At 51.7% G+C, this 24281-nt stretch overlaps 1 protein-coding gene across 27 annotated transcripts in view; it reads right to left on the bottom strand.

The window, feature by feature from the left end:
- Positions 1-401: 401 nt before the first annotated feature.
- Positions 402-24281, bottom strand: part of LOC105476367 (uncharacterized) — a 118448-nt gene continuing 94568 nt past the window's right edge. For 5 of the 27 annotated variants that reach the window (XM_071075689.1, XM_071075690.1, XM_071075687.1 and 2 more), the window contains 2 exons: positions 16843-21296; positions 8143-10468 (listed from right to left, as the gene is read on the bottom strand). Coding sequence is in view for 11 of the 27 variants with exons in the window: in XM_071075687.1 (XP_070931788.1) it covers positions 21293-21296 (4 nt within the window). In the remaining 16 variants the exon portion in view is untranslated. Of the gene's footprint in view, positions 984-8134; positions 10469-16842; positions 21297-24281 lie in introns of those variants that run through there. The other 22 variants (XM_071075692.1, XM_071075693.1, XM_071075710.1 and 19 more) reach the window with 14 other exon arrangements.

Here is a 24281-nt window from a genome sequence, read left to right as displayed (position 1 = left end):
GGTCTGGAAGCCTGGCCCTGTTTCCCTGTGACGTGTGTGTGTGTGTGTGTGTGTGTGTGTGTGTGTGTGTGTGTGTGTGTGTGTGTGTGTATGTACACTATCCTATGACTAGACCAGAGATGGCTGGGGTAATTAAGGGCCTTAGACTCACCCACAACAATATTCCAGAAAAAAACTAGAATAGAGCAACCTTCTCAGACTCTTTGAAAAGCATAAAGACGTCTTCCTCCATCCCACCCCCACTCCCCAAAAACCTCTGCTTGGATCTTATTGGCCCACTCTTGACCAATCGCTGGCAAAGAGAGAGGATTACTTTAGACCAACCAGGTGGTTCAGGAGCTGGGCTGAGGCCACCTCTTCCCTGAGACACACAACCTGAGGAGGGGCGCTAGAACAAAAATAGGGCCTGTTAGGAAGGAGGAAATTCGGACTGGATGCTGGATTAAACAACGTCCACTATAGTAACAGTGGTGGAAATGTGTAGAGATTGCTGAAATCAATATATGTTTTAATCATTAGCCATGCATGCTTCAACCTTCCCCGCGTGAGCTGGGTCAATTTCTTTTTGCCTAATTCCAAGAGCCAGGCCTTTGCCCATTCATCAAAGAGTAGAGAATCAGATCAATGATGCAGATTGCAGACTGGGTGGCAAGACGGGTCCAAATTAAGCTCAAAGAGTTGTCCAGAGGCCTCAAATCTTTCCTGGGATATCTGTAAGTAAAAGGACTGCTTGTCCAAGCTCCATGATCGTCACCCCCCTCTCTGCCATTTATTCATTCACTCATTCTACATGTTATTCTGACTGTCTACCTTGTGCCAGGCATAGCTGAGTGCCGGAAGGTCACTGGTGAAAAAACAGACACATTTTCTGTTCTGTGGACTTTCCATCCTTGTAATGGACTTTATCCTTTTCGTAGTCAGTTGGCTTGGCTGTAAACATCCTTGCTATGTTCAGGAGTTTCCAGTTTTATGAGTCACACCTTCTGAAAGCAGAAAGCAGAAACTGGGTTACCCAACCTCCATTGCAGCTGGAGCACAGCAGGTGACTCTGACTCCACCCATTGGCTTCACTCCCCAGAGACTCCTCTCTAGAAGGGAGGAGTTTGGGGAAGGAGACCGTACCCAGAATTCATCATGCTGACAAGGATGGTAAGAATGCATCCAGCTCTGGGGGGTAGAAGCAGTAGCAAGATTAAGTTCCTGGCACGGAAGTGCAATCAGTGGGGAGTGACAGTGGCAGCTGAAGCTGGTGAGGCAGCAGTAGCTGTGGTTTCCCCATCCATCTAGTTCTGTATGTCGTGGGCATCGTGCCTGGAAGCGTAGCCTTAAGTCTGGTTCACCAGCCCTCCCTAACATTATTGATTACATGAGACACCCCATATTCTTCTAATAAATTCCTTTTCTGCTTAGCCAGTCTGAATCGGCTTCTATTACCTAAAGCTGTGAACCCTGGATGTCTCAGTTCTTTTGGGCTTCTATAACAAAATACCATAGACTGGGTGGCTTATAAACAACAAAAATTTATTTCTCACAGTCCTGGACACTAGGAAGGCCAAGACTAGGGTACAGCAGATTCAGTCTCTGGTGAGAGCCCTCTTTCATGTCCATAGACAGCACCGTCTAGCTGTGTCCTCACATTGTAGCACAGGCAGAGTCTCTCTAAGGCCTCTTTCAAAAGGCACTAATGCCAATCACAAGGACTCCACCCTCATGACCCTTGACTCCACCCTCAATCACCCTTCAAATACCATCACTTCCAAATACCAGCACTTTGGGGGCCAAGATTTCAACGTAAGAATCTTGAGGGGACACAATCAGACCATAGCACTGACTGCTGCAGAAATGTGCCCCACCCTTGATGAGAATGACTAATTCTGAAGACTCAGCCTGGGTGGCACCTTGCCTGAATTCCCTCAAGCCCAGGCATTTTGCTCATTCCTCTTCCCCCCACCCTCCCCAACCTCTTTTTGAGATATGGGGCTTGTTCTATCACCCAGGCTGGAGTGCAGGGGTGCGATCATAGCTCACTGCAGCCTCAAACTCCTGAGCTCATGCAATCCTCCTGCCTCAGCCTCCCGAGTACCTGGGGCTACAGGCACATGACACCACATCTAGCTTTTTGTGTGTGTAGAGACCGGGTCTCACTATGTTGTCCAGGCTGGTCTCAAACTCAAGCAATCCTCCAGCCTTAGCTTCCCAAAATGCCAGAATGACAGGTGTAAGCCATCATGCCCAGCCTCATGCCTTGATCATGGCAGTGTGAACAGAGGCATAAACCTCTATGTGAGTCTCCACTATCCCTCCACACTCCACACACACGCACACACACACACACACACACACACACATATACACACACACCTCTGAGCACTCTGAGACCTGGGACCGTGTCTCTTTCATTGTTACATCCTCAGGTCTAGCTTAGAACCCAGAGTGCTTACTAAGGCGCTCACTAAGTATTTGTTGCTAATGTGATCATTGCCACTGTCATCATTATTTGACATGAAACAGCCTGCTGTGCCTGACTCTGGGTTGAGCAATACACATAGAGAATGGCCTGTACCTCATCCTTACTCTCTCCAGAATCAGCTACGAGCCTTATGTCCATGGGTGTTAGATGCCGCAGACCCCATCAGAATGTCCCCTAAAATACCACAAGAGTGCCCTCTGGCCCCTGCCCAACTCCTTGATCACCCCTGACAGATGCCTTGCATTTATTTCTTCTGGCCAGCTGATCCCCTCTCAGCCGTTCCACCTGCCACACACTCCCATTCCACCTGCAGCCCGGGACAAGGTCTGCATCCTTGGACCTGGAGATGGTGCTCCTAGGGCCCTTGGAGAGAGATTCCCATGGGGGTTATGTTGCCAACCCAGGGGTGTCTCTCATCCTGGCCAGCCCTGCCCACATACTCCCCACTCTACCCCTTCTACGGGAAGAGCCAGAGGAAATGGACAGACTTTCTGGAATCAATTTCATGCCCTTGGGCATGATAAATAACCAAGCAGAGAGCAGCCCCCATCTCAGGAGCTAATGGCCTTGGGTAGCTCAGTGATGCGTCACTCCCTGAAAAACAAAGCCTGGTCCAGATGCTCTCTCCACACGAACATTTTCTCCGTACACTTCTCTGCTTGGAGCAGACTCACACAAAGCCCAGCAGCACCTCCCTAGGCATGGACAAGACTATGCATTTCCCCTTCTCAGGCAGCACACAGCCTTGCGTCAGCAGAGGGGCCTAGGCAGGCCCAAAAGAGAAAGCACCTGCCCCATGACCTTAGCTATGAGTGCTATACACAGATGGAGCCAGATCACCTGGAGTCAAAAGCCCAGCTCCTCTTCTCACTCTGTGTGACCTTGGCAAGTTGCGTAAATACTACCTACCTCACAGGTCCTTCTGAGGATTAACTGGGATACTGTTTGCAAAGGGTTTAGCACAGTGCCTGGCACATAGGTAGTCCTCAGTCATGTTAACTATTCTTTTTAAATTTTTTTTTATTTTTTAGAAATAGAGATGGGAGCCTTGCTATGTTGGCCAGGTTGGTCTTGAACTCCTGGCCTCAAGCAACACTCCTGCCTTGGCCTTTCAAAGTGCTGGGATTATAGGCATGAGCCACTGCGCCTGGCCCCATATTAACTATTCTTATTATTGTGACTCACCATGGTCAGGAAGTTCCTGGTTCATCTCATCTGAGTCCTACCCACAGCCTATTAAGGCCATTCCAGCCTGTTCCATTCCCGGTGGGCATGGGGCTTAGCAGTCTCCAGTGCAATGTGGCAGGAAGAGTAATGGTGCTAGAAAACAAAGAGCTATGCTCAACTCCCATCTCAGGTCTATTAGCCATGATTCTCTGTAAATCCAGTTGGCACAAGACAGATTCCAAGTACATGATCACTAGCTGTATGGATATGCGGACATCACTCTACTTCTCCAGTCACAGGCTACGGCATGGCTGTTTATACAGTAGGAAAAAAACACCTTCCCCAAAAAGTCATGGTGAGGATTAAGTCGGTTCAATATCCTCTAAGCAGATGCCTGGGATGTGGCAGGCAGGGATGTTAATTGAATCTGGATCTGCTCAAACACTCTGAGAGTGAGACTTAGTCCCCTGAGCCGCCTCAACCTGAGGATAAACCATGACCCTGTTTCCACAGCCTTCTTCACCTCAACCCTAGCTCAGCAAATTCCTCAATGCTGCTTCAGCCTGGGGAGTATTTATTTAATGGTGTGAAACCAACATCAGATATGAGCAGAAGTGAATAAAACCCATGAGCCTCCAAGACTAGAGAATAGTCCTCCACCATATAAATTGGAGGGGTTTAGTGACTCTAGCAATGAACTTGCGCACCACACTTTACAACTTTACAACTTTACAGGTAGCAAATGCAATGGTGTAATCATGACTCACGTGACTCCCAGGCTCAAGAGATCCTCCCACTTCAGCCTCCCAAGCAGTTGGGACTACAGCTATGTGCCACCACACCCGGCTAACTTTAAAATTTTTTTGTAGAGGTGGAGTCTTGCCTTGTTGCTCAAGCTGGCTGTCTCACTATCTTGCCAAATGCTTTCACAGCCCACTTGTGCCAAAGCGGAAATGAACCCAGGCTGGGGAATTGACTTGCACAAAGTGGTGGAGAAGGACGTGACCTTACATTAGAACCAGCTGCTCCATCCTATCCACCCCATCATGGGCTCTGCAGTCCTCTTCTGTCTCCCTGGAAGGCCCTTAGAGCTCTTCCAGCCCATTCCCTGCCATAATGCCTATCCCCAGCACAGAGTAGGTCCCCAGCAATTCATCATCTAATCTAATCATCAGGTCTAATCCAACTATTTCATTTCCCCAATGAGGAAACTGAGACAGAAAAAGAAGTAGTGAGTATCCCAAGGTCACACAGCTGGAAAATGAGGTGACAGACCTGCTGACAGAAGACCGTGAACTCATCCCAAAATGTCAGAAGTGGAAGAATCCTAGGAGGTCATGTGGTCAAACCCTGCCAATCCTTCCCTGGCCATCCAAGCCAAGTCCTCCCACTCAGACCTTGGAGGAGCAGAGACAGAGGCTTCAGAGACTGGACATAGTAGATTGATTGTAAAAATGTCCTCAGATTCTCCCTTCTGTACATCCATGTCCCTTTGCAGCATAGTTTTGCAGCTCCTCCCAATAAGAAGTGGAGTCTATTCCCCTCCTATTGAATCTGAGCTGCCTTGTGACTCACTGCGACCAATAGAACTCACCAGAAGCGACTGTGAGCCAATTCCAAGGCTTGACCTCAAGAGACTCTGCAGCCTTCCGTTCTCTCTTAGAGCCCTGCAGTACCCCATGAACTACCCTGGGCCAGCCACCTGGAGGATGACAGACCCCGTGGAGAAAGGCCCAGTTGTATCAGCGGAGGCCTTCTATATTAGTCCATTTTGCATTGCTATAAAGGAACACCTGAGGAAGAGTAATTTATTTTAAAAAGAGGTTTAATTGGCTCGTGGTTCTGCAGGCTGTACTAGCATGGCACCAGCATCTGCTCAGCTTCTGGTGGGCCTCAGGAAGCTTTTACTCATGGCAGAAAGTGAATGGGGAGTAGACATGTCACATGGTGAGAACAGGAGCAAGAGAGGAGAGAGGGAAGCCCCAGTCTCTTTTTAACAGTCGGATCTCACATAAACTTGTTACCATGGGGAGGCACAAAGCCATTCATGAGGGATCCACCCCCATGACACAAACACCTCCCACGAGGCTCCACTTCCAACATAGGGGATCACACTGCAACATGAGATTTTGAGAGGACGACACCCAAACTTTATCACCTTTCTAAACCTGCTGATGGCCAGCTGACCCCCAAACGTAGGAACCCATCCTAGGTCAACACAAGCATCTCCTCAACCCACAGCCAAACTCAGATACACAAGTGATCCCAACCAAGAACTGAAGAACCAACCAGCTCACCCCTAGACTCATGAGAAGTCATACATATCGTTTTAAGTCACTGAGTTTCTCCAAGTACTAGCTAATAATAGTAGTAAAGGAAAGACCCCCAAGCCATAGCCTTTGAGGAGCTGAGGCCTGTGGCCACCCAGAGCCTTGAAGAAGCAGGAGGACCCTTTTTGGTGAAGAGCCTGATTGAGCGTCCACCTCCTCTGTCCAGCTGCGAGGCTCTGACCCACACAGGGCAGTGATGTCAGCTCCAGCTTCAGCCCCACCGTTTCCACCCGCCTGCAGGCCTCCTGCAGTATCAGGAGAGGTGGAGACCCCTTGCTGCACACAGGGACAACGAGTGGAGGCTGTCCCCAGCCCAGGAAGAGCTCACCTCAGAGACAAAGTCCTGGGGTGGCATCTCCGCAGTGGCAAAGCATCCAGGGCCAGACGTCCCCCAAACGCACCCTCCTCAAGGAGAAGCAATCAGACCCAGGAGCGCAGCACGGCCGCTTGACATTTGATGGGAGTCATTATCAGACACTTATTCCCAATCAGGCCTCAAGTGTCTCTGAGGGCCCCTCTGGTGCCTTCTTATTCCAGGGAGCACTAATAGGAGGAGGGAGGCGGGGAACCCACCGGGTCTGGGCAGAGGTCCTCACAGCCCACTCCTCTGACTCCAGCACCCTCTTTTCCTTCTGAGGCCCCGAGGGGTTGAACTCCCACAAGTCAAAGCACAGAGCCCAGGGTGGGTGGGGTGGGGGGGGGACTCCAGAGCTGGGAGGCTCAACCCCCTGGTCTTCAGTAAGATCTGGTACAGGGAAGCCCAACGGGTTGCCTGTGAGGAGCCTGGGTCTGAATTCAAATTCCTGCTGGACTCAAGAAGGGCTTTATCTCCCAGCTCATGCCTTGGCAGTCCTGAGCCCCCTGAGCAGCACCCTCTGCCCTCAGCCAGGATCCTCCCCGGCACATACACCAGAACTCCCCATGCGCAGCAGCAGCCCTGAGGCTGTCTTGGAGAGAGCCATGGCTCCGGCGTCTGAAGGTCCGGCTCTCCCTGTTCCACCCAGGAACCTTGAGTGAGCCACCTAATCTCTCCTGCTCTGAAAGGAGACAATGATCCAGCCCACCCTCCCGGCCCTGCCTCTCTCTGCAGGAGGCTATTGAGAGAATCATGTTCTTTAATGTATGGGAAAGCACTTGATAAACTGGAAAATAAGCACTGGGTACAATTTTCCCCACTGGATAACCACAATAGAGGCAAGCTCAGGTGAGCCAGGCACAGGCGTGATGGTAGGGGAGTGTGTGTGTGTGCGCGCGCACGTGCACATGTGCGCGCGTCTGCACTGGCGTCTCACTTCGTGCCTCAGCACTCCAATACCCATATTTCATGGTTTGGGATTGTCTGTGGGTTTTCACCCTCTATGTCTCTGTTCGGGCAGTGAATCAACCATATTGATGAGATACACTGAATGCAGAGGCTGAGTTCTGAGCTGACAAAACAAAGGGAATAAAAAAGCCCTGGCCTGGGATGTGACAATCTAGAGGACGTGAGGATGTGCACACACATACCTCTGTGCTCTCTCAGGGAACTTAAGGACTCAAAACAACTGAATGGGAAATGTAGGAAAAGAGGGAGTGGAGGGTCATGGAACAATGGGGCCTGAGAGAGATCAACCCAGGTTTTCTGGTGGAGGAGGTAAGGTCTGGGTTGGATATTGTTTGCTTGTTTTTTGTTTTGAGATGGGGTGTCTCTCTGTCACCCAGGCTGGAGTGCCGTTGCACAATCACAGCTCACAGCAGCCTCAACCTCCTGGGCCCAAAGGATCCTCCTGTCTCACTCAGCCTCCCAAGTAGCTGGGACTACAGGCACGCACCACCACACCCAGCTGATTTTTTAATTTTTTTTTTTTTTTTTTTTTTTTTGGTAGAGACAGAATCTCGCTTTGTTGCCCAGGCTGGTCTCGAACTCCTGGGTACAAGCAATCCTCACACCTTGGCCTCCCAAAGCACTGGGATTACAGGCATGAGCCACTGCACCCAGCATGAGCTGGATTTTGATGGGAAGGCTGGGCATGCAGACAGCAGGAAAAATGACTGTGGAGGGTTGGACAGACATGGGTCAGTTTTAAGTATATTCTGTTATCAAATAATACTAATTAAACTTCACCCTTGTAGAGCAAATTGGGATTTACAAAGCTTTTTCACATGTATTTTCTCCTTTGAATCTCATTACCATCCCTTGAACTAGACAAATTGGTTTTATTGTCCCCATTCTATAGGTGAGGAAACTGAGGCTCAGAAAGGCAGCTTTCCCAGTGTCTCCAAGCTCATAGGCCATGGAGCTGGTAGGAAGGCTCAGGGTTCCGACTCTGACCCCACCTGGTGCCCTTTCCACAGGTCTCTCTATAATTCTACTCCACCACTGCGTCTGGTTATCTCTGCTTACTCCTGGGAGGCAGGTACCATGTTTGGGTAATGAGCTCTGGGTAGTGCTTGGGAAGTTAGTCAGTGGAGTAGTGGCTTTAGAATAAGAGAGAATGTAGGTCAAACCCCAGCTCTGCCATCTTCCTTAATTTTAACTTGCTAGGTCCTCTGCATATTAGTCTGTTTTCACAAGGCTGATAAAGACATACCTGAGACTGGGGAAAAGCAAGGGGTTTATTGGACTTACAGTTGCACGTGGCTGGTGAAGCTTCACAATCATGGTGGAAGGCAAGGAGGAGCAAGTCACATCTTAAGTGGATGGCAGCGGGCAAAAAGAGCTTGTGCAGGGCAACTCCCGTTTTTAAAACCGTCAGATCTTGTGAGAACCATTCACTATCATGAGAACAGCATGAGAAGGACCCAATTTTTTTCTTTTTAGAGACTGGGTCTCACTCTCTCACCCAGGCTGGATGATGGTGGTGGTGATGATCACAGCTCACTGCAGCCTCAAGTGAGCCAGGCTCAAGTGACCCTCCCACCTCAGTCTCCTGAGTAGGTGGGACTACAGGTGCACACCACCATGCCTGCCTAGAATGTCTCTGAAGCACTTAACACTGCCTGACACACAGTATTTGCTCAATTAATGGTAGCTGCTATCATTAACATCATAGTTATTAGTTATTATTACTAATCGAGAAGACTGTCCTGATGGCCATTTTTCACTGGTTTCTTCCTTCCAGGATAAATGGGTCATTAGGCACCCACACTGTGACCTTCTGTTACTATTACAACAGGTGATTCCCAGTGAGCACAAGGTGATATACTTCCTCTGTCCGCGTGGGCCCAGGTAACCAGTCCAGACCCCACACCTGAGGGGCCTTAGGAACATTCTTCCACCAATTGGTGTTGAGCCTGACCCCCCAGAGACCTGTTGAAATCCATTTCAGTCGCCAGAGCTCTCATTTCTATTAAAACTCCATTTGCCAAGAAAGCGGAAAGGTAATTATGAATCCTAGTCTTAAATCACTCCGCCACTAAATTATTAAAGGGAAGAATTAAAAATAATCAGGCTTTTTCATTACACTTCATAGCAGGGAAATTAAAGGTGTAAGAATGTATTTTTTTCCTCGAATTTAAGTATTCATTTTGGAGATTTATAGGGGAGTTGAAATGATTCCCTGCGTGCCCAGTTCTCCCTTTTATGAAAGGGGGAGAGAGAAAAAACCTTGTAAAATTAAAAGGGAGATAGAGCGAAGAAGGGATTTAACATAAAGAAGTACAACTGAGTGTTTTGCATTTTAATACATTTTTTTCTGCACAATTACACCATTGAGTGATATGGCAGAGAGAGATTAGGCGGCTGCTAATTTCAGACACTCGGTGGTAAAATGGCAAGGGGGTCTCCCCAGTTGCTGGGTTCGAAAAGCATGCGGGGGCATCAGAGCTGCCCTCAGACCCCAAAGCCTGTGAGTGGGAAGGGCCATTTCCTGTGCCAAGCCCCGCACACCCTCTTTTCTTGAGGGGAGAACAGGATAAGGGACCTGGTTCCTTTCACAGAGCAGAAAACCCAAGGCACCAAGGCTGGGGAAAGCAGCGGCCTCAGACGCAGATGGGGGGCAGGGACACAGAGAGGAACTTTCCAGTGAGTTGTCAGATCTGGAAGGTGGAACAGAGAGAAGGTGGGATGCCTTTCCCTCAACACTCATTTCCTGTACCCGCCCCCCATCATGGTTGAGTGCTGGAAACAGAACTCTCCAGAATTTGGGGAGAGACAGGAAGATTCTGGAAGGCATTGGTCTTCAGAACCAAATCCCCGGACCAATGAGATGAAAGATTCAATGCAGTCTCTGCCTTCCCCAGGCCCATCCAGTCAGGAGAATGCAAACTAGACTTCCCTGATTCAAGTGAGAAACAGGTGTAAACTCTTCATCGCGCTGGGATTAGGTACAGAAGGGTGGGAAGTGACAGCCTGGGCTGACCTGGATGGGATCCATCCAGTGCCACTTCTGGGAGCAAGGGAGCAGGAGAGTGAGCTTAGTTTGCCGCAAAGAGGTGGTGGGTCCTGAGCACCTCAATTCTTCCTGCATTCCAGCAGCTGGGGAGCGCTGTGTGCCTCTCTTCCTTCTGAGGACAGTGAGGACTAAACAAGAATAGAGAGTGCTGTTAACACATGAGCATCACTGGCAACAGCTGGGTAGTCCCAAATCAGACCCAGGGGAGGGTGCTGAGAGTGACTGGCCCCATCCAGATGTGCTTCAGCAGCTAGCCTGCCTCTCTATGGGGAAGCCAAGCAGGAACACCTCTGTCCTGCGTCCCTTCCACCCATACAGCGAAGGCTGAACCAGGAAAGGGGTGGGGAGAGGGACAGCCCCTCCCCCAAGGAGCTGGGCCCCAGAGCCGCTCTGCCACCTGCCCCTCCCCAGTAGTAATGAATTGCAGGGAAATGCTGCTGAGAGGTGTCAGAACAATTTCTATTAAACATAATTTCCTAATGAAAAGGTTACGAGGGAGCCCGGTGGAGCTAATCAGGATTGAATGCTCACTCCAGCCGTTCCGAGGGAGGGGGCTCAAGGCCGGTCCTTGGTTCCACCAGGTCTGGGCTGGAGGGAGGAGGCCCTGGGGCTGGGGCCCTAAGCAGCTTTGGATGCCTCCCACCCCAGGTTTGCACATGCTGTTATTGAGAGCAGACCAGTGCCAGGCACTGTGCTCAGTGCTATCCATATGTCATCTCATATCAGCCCTGCAAAATTGATACAATTGTTCCCATTTTGAGGATGAGCAAACTGAGGCTCTGAAAGGCCACATGACTTGCCCAAGGTCGTATCCTTATAAACTAGGAGGCAAAGGCAGGGCTGGGCCCGGGTCTGTCTGAGGGAAGCTGGGTTGCATTGCCATCCTCCCTTCTTACCTCCCAGGGTCCTGCCCACCCTGTGGTTGCAAAGGCCTCTGAAGAGCAAACACAGCCCTGGTCATGGGGCAGGGCTGGGCAGTTCTGGAGCAGCAAAGTCTGTGTGGTTCCTGCCCAGGTATCCCTCTGTGCATACCCCGCTGTCTGTAAGGAAACTATGGTCACCGACTCTAATGGTTCTGTGACTCCTCCGAGGCTGGCCTGAATCCCTGCTGAGCCCAGAAGGGGCATGTTTGTCAATACAGCCAACTTGGGTGCTGAGAGCCCTTTGAGCCTGTAAACAGGGGACACTCAGCCTATGCACACCCCTTTTCCGGTCCCAGAAAGTGTCCCCCAGCCAACCCTGCCTCTGAGCAGTGTCTCCCCCACTCCCCCATTGCCATAGATCTGGAATGCTGAATTCCTACATCAGGGCTGTACCGCAGGTGGGGCCCAAAACTAAGACAAAGGAGGATGCTTTTTTAGAATGTTCAGAGATTCCTCCCAAGTCCTGGATTATAAGGTCTTTAGAAATGGCCTTGTCCCCTGCTGGTGGGAGGTCGGGGATGGGGGATGGAACAGAAAGAGCGAACAGGGTGCAGATCTGAGGCTGAATGGTAATGAGCCCTATTCTCATGCAGTTCAGAGGCTCCAGATACCACCAGGGTCCAGCGCGGACAGTTTCAGAACAGTGGGGCTTTTGCCCTGCTGGAGCTTCTGCTGATGTTGAGATACTTCTTTGAGGGAAAGGATATTCCAGATGTGACCTTGGGGATGGATACAGGCCCTTAGAGACTGCATCTGAAAACCCTCCAGGAATCTCATCACCACCCATATATGCTGGGGCGACGGGGATAAGTCTAGAGGAAGGGCCCACACTACAGATTCTAACCCCCACCACTTCCCATCTATACCTACCACCAACTCCCTTCCCCTCCCTGGCCATCCTTCCACCCCTCTGACGAGCGCCTCACCCCAAGCAGGGTGCTTTTCGCCATCCCTCATTACGATGAAGCTGTCACCGACTGCCACAGGCCTTCCCTGGACCTTCAAAGCTGGGAACAGTATGAAATATGCACCGCCTTCCCAGCTCCCACTCCCCCCACCCTTGGCTCCCTCCCTTGAATTGCTCCACGCAGATTAAACTCAGATCTCACAGCTCTGACTGAGGACATTCAACGCTGCTTCTGCCTCTAGGCAAGAGGCGCTCACTTCCTGGTGTCTGGGGTGCCCCGGCCCCAGGCCCCTCCACACACACCCTCCCCATGAGGCCATCTCATCCCAGCCCACTTAGACAGAAGACTTCCCGGCAGGGCCATCCAGGTTTTCGCTGAGAACAACAGTGGTTCTCAAAGTGTGGTTTCTGGACCAGCAGCATCAGCATCACCGAGAGCTTGTCAGAAATGCACATCCTCAGGCTCTACCCAGACTTCTAGAATCAGAAACTGGGGAGAGAACCAGCAACTTGGGGTTTAATGAGCTCACCAGGTAATTCTGATACATGCTTCAGCTTGAGAACCATTGATCTAAAGCTGGGTTCAGTCAACATCGAGTCAACTAGACGGAGCTCCCCTGCGAGCCCAGGACTGTGCTAAGACTGGCAGCGAAGAAAGGCACCACCTTCCCTGCACAGGGCTGGCAGGCTGTGGCTAATCAGGGGCCTGAACAGTGGCAGGCAGCGGACTCAGCCAGAGAACGCTGGAGGACACAAAGGGTGCGAGTTGCACACCCCGCGGCAGGGAACCGAGACTCCAGGAGGAAGGGAATAAAACTAAATGTAAATAATGGGGCCAAAATGTAGGCAGGAATGGGGGCCAGTAACTCCAGCAGGCCTCGTTATGCAGTGTGGTTACTTACCAAGTGCTGCCATAGTCTGCGTCTCGTTGGGAGAGGAGTGGAGCAGGAGGGATTATCCCCATTTTACAGGGGAGGCAGTAGAGAGCAGAGGAGCCCTATCCAGGGCTTCAGGGCAGTCAGTAAAGAACTGGGCTCTGTTCCTCTGACTCCCATTTGAGCGCCCTTTCCAGGCCCGGGAAGCTGCGGGAGGGCCTGAGCCTAGCAGTTGGCAGGATCTGGAGGAGCTGAGGGAGGTGTTGGGAAGCCCTGGGGGGTCAGCTGGAGAGGAGGCAGGAGTCAGGGGACATCCTGGCATCAGGCCTGCTGCCCTCATCATCATCCACAGCACTGCCTTCAGCATCAGTGTCCCAGCTCGGATGCGTTTGCCCCAACTACAAGTGACAGAAAGCCAAGGAGGAGAGGTGAGTGGAATGTGGCGGGAAAGAGGGAGCAGCCCAGCTTCTTGGGGAAGAGGGTCCTCATGAGGGCCTCAGGCAGGTCCCTCTGGCTGTGGGCAGAGGACCCAAAGGATGGAGAAGGGAGGCAATGGAGGCTGCAGACAGTGGCCAGGCATGGCCTGGACTAGGATGCTGGCTGTGGGGAAAGAAGAAGTGGGTGCAGGAGGAGTGGAGGGCCAGTAGACAGACACAAGGGCTGCACCATTGACCCTGGGGAATGTCGTATGTCTTCTCCCAGCTGCCATTCTCACCATTCCCCTTCTTCATGTCATCCCACAAGAGCAGGCCCCTCAGGAGGAACCTGCCACGGGAGAGAAGGATGTGACTCCACGTTGCAAGTTCTCTTCCCTCCCTGAGCTTTCCCCAGTGCCTGGCCTTGGGCACAGGGAAAGTCCAGACCAGCTCCTGGGGCCATCCCCATCCCATCTGCATCTCCCAGCCTTGGTCAACATCTCTTCCTCACCTCTCACCTCAACCCCCACTCATCCCTCCTGACGCTGCACCCCACACTGCCTGTGTCCCCACTGCCTGCACCTCACCTCCTTTAGAAAGCCTCTCCCTCACCATCCCCAGCCTCTAAGACTCAGCAGCCAGAGGACCTGTATTTCATTCCCAGCTCTTCCACCTGTTATCATTGTAATGGATATAAAGGCCCTTCAGCTTCCTCAGCCCCACTCAGTGAATGTTGTGAAGGTCAGCGAGGGGACTGGTAACGGTAGGTACTCAGGGTCTGGTACTTCCTGTGCTACCTGGGCCTCCTCAGCATCTACCTACAACTACGTGGACCATATTCCACAGAGACAGGTGGGCCTTGCCCCTATGAAAGTTTCCTCCACTCTTCACTCCCCACCCACACCAGCATGCAGCGTGGACCAAGAGGCAGGAGCCAGAGGCTCTTGGCAGGTGGTGCACAGTAGGCAGAATTCAGAGCGCTCCATGACCCACCTCTAGGTTTTGCCTTGTAAATGATGGTGATATCTTCTCTAAAGACTTTCCCTCTTAGGAGAATATTGTCAGTGCTGACACTGACATGAATTTGTCTGACAGTGAGGGCGGTAGGGGCACACAGCCAAGTTCCTGGAGAGCAGGGGCAGCACAGGACACGTCTCTCTACCCGCGGTGCTCACCACAGAGGCTCAGCCACATTCACAAGGAGGGAGAGAAGAGGGGAGGGGCCAATCCTTTGCCCAAGATCAAGTCTTTAGGGCTCAGGTTCATTCTGAGGTTAGGGTAAGAGATGAACTTCAGACCAGTACTCGATTGGAGACTAGAAATGAGAATAGGGTTTAAGATTCATATGAAGGAATGGATGACGATTCGAGCTGTACTTCAGACTGGTATGGATTCAAGTCTGGATTCTGGTGAGAGTTCTGGTTAAGGTGGACTCTAGGGACTAGGTTATTGTTAGCCCTAAGGCTCGAGCTAAAATGCATCTTAGCATCAGGTGTGTCTGAAAATCCTGGGGTTTGCAGCAAGGTTCAGTGCTGTGGACTTGGGCAGAAGCTCTGCAGGTGACAGGCCTGGCAGACAGCCAACTGGAGAGGTAGGTGTGGCCAGGCAGCCAGGGCCAGGTAGGCTTTGAGGCCAGCACCGTGGACAGCTCCAAGGGAAGCACCTTAGTAAGCTAAGAAGCCACTGAGATGTTCCCAGCTGCCAACGCTGACCCCGGGAAGACCAAGATGGCACCATATCCTCCGGGGAGTTGGGGATCTCTCATCTTTAGGTCTTTGTGTTAACCGCAGAATCGTTCTCCTCTTAGACCCTATATCCCCTGGGCCTAAAATCGGATTCTAGTTGAGAAAGCTCTGGTTTGGGCCTTTACAAGATGACCATTTTCCTAAAAATCAAAGTTCTTCAAATTCAACTCTTGACTCCCAGATTCACTCCACTTTGCGTGGCATAATTTATTTCTCTGATTTTTCTTTCTCGTGGAGAAATCAGGCAGCTCCCCAAACGTATGACTCTCCTCTCCCTCCTCTCTTCTTCCCCTCACCTCTGGAGGCCTCAGGGGTAGAGTGGGACACAGGTGAGGGGCACTTGGGCAAGCAGTGCACAGACTGATTTCCTCCCAGCCCTGGCCAGACAATCTCCTCTTTTCCTTCAATAGTGCCAGATGCCATGTCACAAGAAGAGGCACTGCAGAGCAGCACCAGGTAAAGGACACCAGATACTGCCCACACTCAGCCCCATGTCCTGCAGGTCATAGATGGGCAGGACTTCTAAAGCATACCAACCCAGCCCCACAGAATAGGGGACAAGGTCACCAATATGAACGAACCACCTACTTTGTGCCAGACCTACTCAACATTATCTCATTGCATCATAAAACCAGCCGAAGTGTAGTAGGTATTACCCCCTTTTAACTGATAAACAGACTGAGGCTCAGAGAAGTTAATAACCTGTCCAGGGCACCTCATTAGCAAACAGAAGACCTGGGATTTGAGCCCAGGTCTGCCTGACCCTAAGCCTGTTGACACAAAGCCTATACTTTTTCCACCATACCATGAACTCCAGTTGCTAGAAAGGCCTTAAAATCAACTTGGCAAGAACCCTCTGCCTTCGTACCAGATGACATCATCCATCACTAATTCTGGCCTGGGTCTCCACAGGTAGAACTGTGTCTCTTGGATGCCCTGAGGGCTGGGAAGAGGGGCTTTGTCATCCGCCCAGGGTGGTCCTCCCTCTAGGGCTTGGAAACTCAAGTGAGCAGCCCCCTGGTGGGCAGGTGAACCTTGTGGTTCAGGGGGTGGCCAAGCAGTTCAGCAGTGTGGCTTCCTCTGAGCCATGTCCCCCAACAGGGCACCTTTGCAGGACAAATCTGCATATGCCAGGGGCACTGCCTGAAATCACCCCCCAGGGAGGGAAAGTGGGAATGGTCCCTGAACCCCTGACTCTAGCTCTAGGGAATCTATCTAGCCCAACCCTGGGAGGTCACCTGGGTTGGGAGCAAAGGTGAGGCAGCCACAGTGAACCGGAAGGCACCAGGCTGGGGAGGCTCTGGGGCAGCAGCGAGCCGGAGCCTGGCGCTCCTCCTGTCCCTCTGTAGTAATTAACAGGCCTTTGTTCCTGTCCCTGATCTCGTCTGGCAGAGCCTTAATCATCCTCTTGCCTGCAATGAGCAGCCTTCTCATTAGGGCCTTAAGAACCTCTATTATAAACATGTAAATGGAACTCAACGAGGAGGGAAATATTTGACTGCTCCAATTTCCTTTGTGCCGCTGCCAGCTCTGGGCTGCGCACGCCTGTGATTTCATTGCTCAGCAGCCAGGCGCCAGCCGCTGCCCCCACCGCCCCGTCACACAGCTCCATCTTCTCCGATTGGAATTTAATTACCTTCGCCGGCGAATGTTTGGAGAACCTCTCTCCATCAATTGATTCTGAAGTCAGATTTTTATTCTGAGATACTTAATGGCACTTGGGCTGATGGAAGCCTGGGAGCAGGTGGACCTGAGCCACAAGGAGCCCTTTAACAACAGGGTTAGGAAGGGTCATTGCAGATATTCCCCTGCCTCTGAGCAGGTCAATATTTCAGCCACCCCAGACAATTGGAAGAATCGCATTCCTGAGCCTCCTGCTGGTCTGGACTGGAAGTTTTTTCTGATGTCTGCTTGATGCTGGGTGAGCCTCTTTTTTTTTTTTTTTTTTTTTTTTTTTTTCAGAATTGCAGTTTAGCCCTTGATGAAAAGGAGGAGCCCCTTCGCTGCCTGAGAAAGAAGCTGGTGATAGGATCAGCCTCTCCTAGGGGTGTGACAGCTCTTGCCTGTCACGGACGAAATGGACGTGTGCTCCCTACAGGCCCGTGCAGCTGGGGCCTGTGGCCCCCCCAGCATGGTGAGCCCTTCTTGTGAGCAAGTCTCCCTGTGCCGAGTCCTCCTTCGCACCACAGATACCAGACATTCCTGCCCCTGTGCCTTTCTTTTCCTTTTCCAAATCGGAATCTCTACTCTGCTCATTCTTCAATGCCCAGATCACTTCCCTCCTCCACGAGGCTGCTCCCTACCATCAGGCCGCAGTGATCTCTCCCACCACTAGCTTCAGAGCATGCTGTCTGCCCACTGTTTGTCCATTTAATGGATGTCACCTGCGTGAAACAGGGCCTTGTCGGCCCAGAGTAAATCATAGGCATAGGTTGCATATGTCGCCCAATTTGAATAAATGAGTGTCTCTCCTTCAGGGTGCAGACTTCCCTTTCACTGCTGTATTCCTCACTGCCCTCAGCACAGTGCCTGGAACTTTCAAGAAAACTGGGTTGCTGGGGTAGCAGGTAGGTGGGTAGATGGGTATTCTGGTCAGAGGACTGCAATTGGTGGGGTGGTGAAATGGCAGAAGGGTAGGCTTGTTAGCTGATTGCTTGCTTGGTAGATGAATGGCATATTAGTTAGTGGCTTGCAGGGTTGGTGGGGAAGCAAGAGAACAGGTGTGCCAGTTATTACCGAATTGTGTCTCAGCTTCAGATCTACTCTCCAGGGCCTGGTCTGTGATCGTGGAGCTAGACCCTGTCAATATTTCTCTTTAACCAGCTGGCTGTATGTTCGGCTTTCCCAGGAGACGGTGCTGGAGGAACAGCACAGAAGGAGGAAGGGCTTCTCTTGCAGGCTCCGGCAGTGAGGTGTCCCGCAGCATCCAGCCTCCTGCAGCAGCCCAGAGAGTGGCCTGCCAGAGAGTTCCACTGGCACCGGCGCTTCAGCAAACTTTCCTGCTGCCAGGACACCTCGGCTGTACCTTCTCTAACAAGGTTTGGGTCTCAGTCCTGGATGTTGGGGTTGCGGGAAGATGCTTCCAGGTTTCTTACTGCCTTCAATGCTTGGCCTCAGCCCTAGAGGCAGAAGTGTTGCTTAGGTAGGTGATCTCCTGTCACGGTTAGTGGGTGATCTCCGTCACAGTTAGCGGGTGATCTCTTGTCACGGTTAGTGGGTGATCTCCGTCACAGTTACTGGGTGATCTCCTGTCACAGTTACTGGGTGATCTCCTGTCACGGTTAGTGGGTGATCTCCTGTCACGGTTAGTGGGTGATCTCCTGTCACGGTTAGTGGGTGATCTCTGTCACAGTTAGTGGGTGATCTCCTATCACGGTTAGTGGGTGATCTCCTGTCACGGTTAGTGGGTGATCTCCTGTCGCAGTTACTGGGTGATCTCCTGTCACGGTTAGTGGGTGATCTCCTGTCACGGTTAGTGGGTGATCTCCGTCACAGTTAGTGGGTGATCTCCCGTCACGGTTAGTGGGTGATCTCCCGTCACGGTTACTGGGTAATCTCCCGTCACGGTTAGTGGGTGATCTCCCGTCACGGTTAGTGGGTGATCTCCCGTCACGGTTACTGGGTGATCTCCTGTCACGGTTAGCGGGTGATCTCCGTCACGGTTAGCGGGTGATCTCCGTCACGGTTAGCGGGTGATCTCCTGTCACGGTTAGTGGGTGATCTCCTGTCACGGTTACTGGGTGATCTCCGTCACGGTTACTGGGTGATCTCCGTCACGGTTAGCGGGTGATCTCCTGTCACAGTTACTGGGTGATCTCCCGTCACGGTTACTGGGTGATCTCCCGTCACGGTTACTGGGTGATCTCCCGTCACGGTTACTGGGTGATCTCCCGTCGCGGTTAGTGGGTGATCTCCCGTCGCCGTTAGTGGGTGATCTCCTGTCACGGTTAGTGGGTGATCTCCGTCACAGTTAGTGGGTGATCTCCCGTCACGGTTACTGGGTGATCTTCGTCACGGTTACTGGGTGATCTCCCATCATGGTTAGTGGGTGATCTCTTGTCACGGTTAGTGGGTGATCTCCTGTCACGGTTACTGGGTGATCTCCTGTCACGGTTAGTGGGTGATTTCCAGTCACGGTTACTGGGTGATCTCCTGTCATGGTTAGTGGGTGATTTCCTGTTATAGTTAATAATTCTTTATATTAAACCTTTCTGTTCATAGCACTGTGTAGCTTCTATCACCTGATTGGACAGTGTGGTAATGAGTTGGTTGGTGAGTTAGCTGATAGGCTAGTTAGTGGGGTGGTTAGATGGTGGAAGAATAGGCTGGTTGGTAGATTATCTGGTTGGTGCATTGGTATGTTTCTTAGAAACTTGCTGAGTTGGTGGCATGGCAGGGTGTAGGGTAACAGGTAGAGTGGTGGCCGGTGGATTGGTGAGTGGGGTGTGGCTTGGCTCGTTGGCTGGTGGACTTGGCTGGTTGATGGGTTAGTTGAAGGATGGGGTGATGAGCTGATGCTTCAGGACAAGGAGTTAGCATCATGTCAGAGGGAAGGACAAATCCCAGGGAGGCCCCTGAAGTGCTGGTGGGTCTCATTTCTGCCTTCTCATAGAGCCGATGCTGCGCCCCAAGCTGGGACCCTCAGAGCCACACTATGGTGGCTTGGAAGGTGGCAGGGCTGCAGAAGAGGCTGTGGAGGAACTTGGAGCATGATTCCAAAGGACGACAAGCAGAGGAACCCTGGGCGTGTCAAGGCTCCCCTGTGCCCCTTTACCACCCCATGCCAGGGCCCTGCTTCTCCTGCAGGCTCTGAATAAGCCTCCAAGTTTCCACCAGATTGCCCAGCACCCAGATGACTTTCCAGCAAAGAAACTTGAGGATGCATTGTCCTTCAGGATGGATTTGTGCCTTTGCCCCATGAAATGTCCTGAGATACAGACCCCAGAGCATGGACCTCTCTTAGGTACTGGGCCACCCTCCTACCCCAGGCAGACCTGGAATTCTCCCCAGTGTATCTGCCCCACCAGCCTGGTCCATCAGGATCCCCAGATCCTCTTCCTCTCTCGAGTCAGACTCTGCCACCTCACTCTTCAGCTGTCCTCTGTGCCTTGACAGTCCTTCTTACCGCATCTCCCCCTGGCTGACCTGTCCTTGAGGCTTGGGCCGAAACTATCAGCAAGACCTTTGTCCCCTTCCTCCACTGGCCTTCCCTGCTCCCCACCCCTAGGTCCCCACTCCATGCTTTATGGGTGGTCTGGCCCACACTCCAGCCAGAGCCACCAGGACATTTCCAAATTACATCTTTCAAGAATCAGGAAAAGAGACTTCAGAAGGAAATTGCTTTCTCCCCTTCTCAGTCCAAATGAGGCTATTTTTTACTTGTCTTGCCCCTCCCCAACCTCTCGCCCTTGCAATTTCAGTAAAAACTGAGAACAGTCTAAAGCGGGCCTCCTCATTGGTCAGCCTTTCTCCCTCCTGAGTTCTGCAGAGGCCTGAAGGCATCAGTTGGACTAGGGCAGCACCGGGCTTCATTCCTCCAGACAGGCTCTACTCCAGGGCTCCGTAAGCCCAGAGGCCAAGTCCAGGATGATGCAGGAGAGGGCAGACTTGGGGGAACAGGGGGAGCCTGTGGCTAGAGAGAGTCGGGCAAACCTGTGAAGTAAGAGTCTCACTTTGTCTCCTGATGCCCCTCTTCCTCCAGGAATGTTCTCCATTGCCTCCAGGTCCCTACAGGTCTCAGGTCAGAGACAGGACATCCAGGACATCTACTGCTCCCTTTATGCCATCTGTGCCAGGCCTCTGAAGGTCACCCCTTCAAGAAAGCACCAGCCTGAGCCAGGGGGCCCGAGCTCCAGCCCTGCTCCGAATGCCACTGCTCTCTCTGCTTCAGTCTTCTCACCCGGAAGCGAGGCCACCTCCAGAGTTGGGGCCAGGATCAGATGGGATGATGCAGGTGCAGGTGCCTTGTAAAGAATGCAGCTGCTGTTTGCTGACCACTCATGCCGTGCCATGCTCTATGCTGAGTGCTTAAGTGCGTAATTTCATTTTGTCTTCACAAGACTCTTCCAGGAGGATCTATTGTCATTTCATCTAAAAAGAAGGGATCAAAGCTCAGAGAGGCCATGGAACTGCCTAAAGGCACACAGCTGCCAAGATCTCAAGTCCCTGTTCTTAACCCTGTTCACACTGTGTTGTCAAGTGCTAGTCTGAGTTTTGTTCAAGGTGCCTTTGAAGAACTATTGATATGGTTAGGCTTTGTGTCCCCACCCAAATCTCATCTTGAATTGTAATCCCCATAATCCCCACATGTCAAGGAGATAACAGGTGGAGGTAACTGAATAATGGGGCCAGTTTCCCCCATGCTGTTATCGTGATAGTAAGTTCTTATGAGATCTGATGGTTGTATAAGGGGCTCTTCCCCCTTGGCTGAGCTTCTCCTTCCTGCCACCTTGTGAAGAAGGTGCTTGACTCCCCTTCGCCTTCCAACATGATTGTAAGTTTCCTGAGGCCTTCATAGCCATGAGGAACTGTGAGTTAATTAAACCTCTTTCCTTTATAAATTACCTAGTCTTGGACAGTTCTTTATAGCAGTATGAAAACCGACTAATACAATTATCATTCCAAGAGATAAGTGAAGGAGGAATTTCAGGCTATGCATGTGTGGTGGAGATACAGGGTTGAGGAGAACTTCTAGAATTCCTCAAATGACAATAATAGTGGCCAATCTGTGCAGGCTGTGTGCTAACCTAACCTGCACACAGCCTGCACAGATTGGCCACTATTATTGTCATTTGCTAGCCACTCTTATGCAGTGGCTAACTGTGTGCAGGTACTCTGCTGAATTCTTTCTCTTGTTAACTCATTTAATTCTTACAATCCTCTAAGACAGGTACTGTTATCATCTCCAGTGTGCAGATGGAAAAGCTGAGGTACAGAGAGGTTGCTTAAGGCATTCAAAGGCACGTGACTAGCCCCTTACAGCCTCAGCCATGACACCGAGGAAGCTGCTTCTCCTCCCACTGACTCCTCTTCCTGAACCAGAATGTACATTGTGGGAGTTGGGGGACAAGGAATAAAAGGGGGGCTAAGTGTCAGAGTAAGAACCCCAGACCCAGGACCCACAGGGAGGCTAGGGGTGCCTCTGCCCCGACTTTCAGGTCAAAATCACCTTTTCTGTCTATCATACCCCTCTGCCCCAACACCCAGCATACACCCATAGTCCATGCTGTTCAAGGCTGCAGTGCTGAAGGAGTGGGTGTGGACTGGATACCCTGGGACACATGGTTGCTTGGTGTTAGTCTCCCTGGTTCCTTCCACTCCACCCCGGAGCTTCTCAATCTCCCTTTTGGGTGTCCCCCATCTCTGGCTCTCTGTGCCAGTTGCCCCTGTTTCCCTTACCCTTTTTTGAATGGATCCCTTTTCCTGGCACCAAGCTTCAGATGGCAGGCTCACCCCAGCCACTGGACACTCACAGGGAGCCAAGGACAAAAGGACCAGTGACATCACTTGGGAATGCGACCAGGACATTCAAGCCTGGCTGATGGGTCAGGGAGGGGAGAGCTAACCAGGAGATGACAGATTGGTGCCAAAAGTATATCCAGACCCAGCAATGCTAGGCTGTGGCTGAGCAAGTCACATGGACTGTTAACCAAGGGGTCTGTCAGGGGCAGCAGCAGCAAGGGACCTCCCCTGTAATGCAAGACATCTGTCACCTCAAGCTTCCTCTCCAGGGAATCTTCCATCTGTACTGGGAGGGAGACTTCTCCAGTGAGAGCCAGCGCCACCCCCTCCGCAAACACACACGTGCACGTGCATTCATCTATAAGCAGTCATTTATGCATATTTTGCTGCCAAAAGATTTTGAAATCATGTAACAGAATGCATATAATACTATACGATTAAACAGATAAATGGATGATTTCATCAAAGCAAGAGTGGTGGGGCCTCATCTTCAGCCAGTGAGAGGGAAAGCAGGTCTGGGAGGGAGGAAAGGAGGAGGCAGGTGGCAGAGACCCAGAGACAGAGGTGAGGGGTAGAGGTAGCGACCGAGAGGTTCCAGAGAGAAACAAGAACGCCTCAACTCAGCAGCTCCCCAGGCCTGCACTGGGCCACCAAGTGCTCCACATGCTTGTCATGAATTTCCCTTTTCTGTCAAAAACAACCAAGACACAGGGAGAAGCAGCATAGAATAATGAGGTGAGATCAGAGGGGATGTTTTTGTACTCAGAACATTTCAGAAAATTGGCTCTGGGCATGGGGGCAGTCATCACAGAAAGGAAAACAGTGACAAGGTCCTCAGGATCCAACAGACAAACGCTCCCTGGGAGAAAGGAGTGGTGTTTACTTGTGTGTTCATTACCCTCTAGCCGCAGCGAGGTCAGTGCCCAGCACACAGTAGGTGCACGGTAAGTATATCGAATCATTGATGAATGAACACCAGCTTTTCAACACAGCTAAGGTTTCGTTAGCCCTTAAGCCTGAGGAAAAAAATACATCCCCCATGGGTAGTTCCAAACAGGCCACTGAGGAATGGGATGGGCAGTTCATCCATTCATTTATTCATCCACCCATTCATTCACCCTCCAACATGTGTTGAGCCCCTCCCAGTGCACACTGCTCTAGGATGAATCAGTGAACAAAACATAAAAATTCCTGCCCTCAGGGAGCTTTTGTTGTGTTGGCAGAAGACAGTGCAATAACACGGACGAGCGATGGACTGGGGTGTGAGAAGGTCATGCGTGCTGTGGAGGGAAATAAAAGGTACAGGGTCAGGCGGCAGACTTGCAGGAGGTGAGGGAGGGAGCCAGGTAGCCATGTGGGGAGCCAGAAATGCAGAGGCCCCTGGGGGAGCCTGCGGGAATGCGGGTGTGAGAGTGTGTGGGTGTGCGGGTGTGCAGGCGTCTGCGGTAGGGGTGGCTGGCATGCCTGAGCGAGGTGCAGGCGGTGGGGAGGCCTGCAGGGCAGCAGTCTGGGCTCCGGGCAGTTGAGAGCCTGGCTCTCCTAGGAGCAGAGGCAGGGTAGAGCCGCTGTGCTAAGCAGGGACTGCAGGGGCCATGGAGGGACCCGAGGCAGGGC

This window comes from Macaca nemestrina, chromosome 12 (genome assembly GCF_043159975.1).
Source record: "Macaca nemestrina isolate mMacNem1 chromosome 12, mMacNem.hap1, whole genome shotgun sequence".
NCBI lineage: Eukaryota > Metazoa > Chordata > Mammalia > Primates > Cercopithecidae > Macaca > Macaca nemestrina.
The sequence above is the reverse complement of the archived record's forward strand: the minus strand, read 5'-3'. Positions and strand labels throughout refer to the sequence as shown.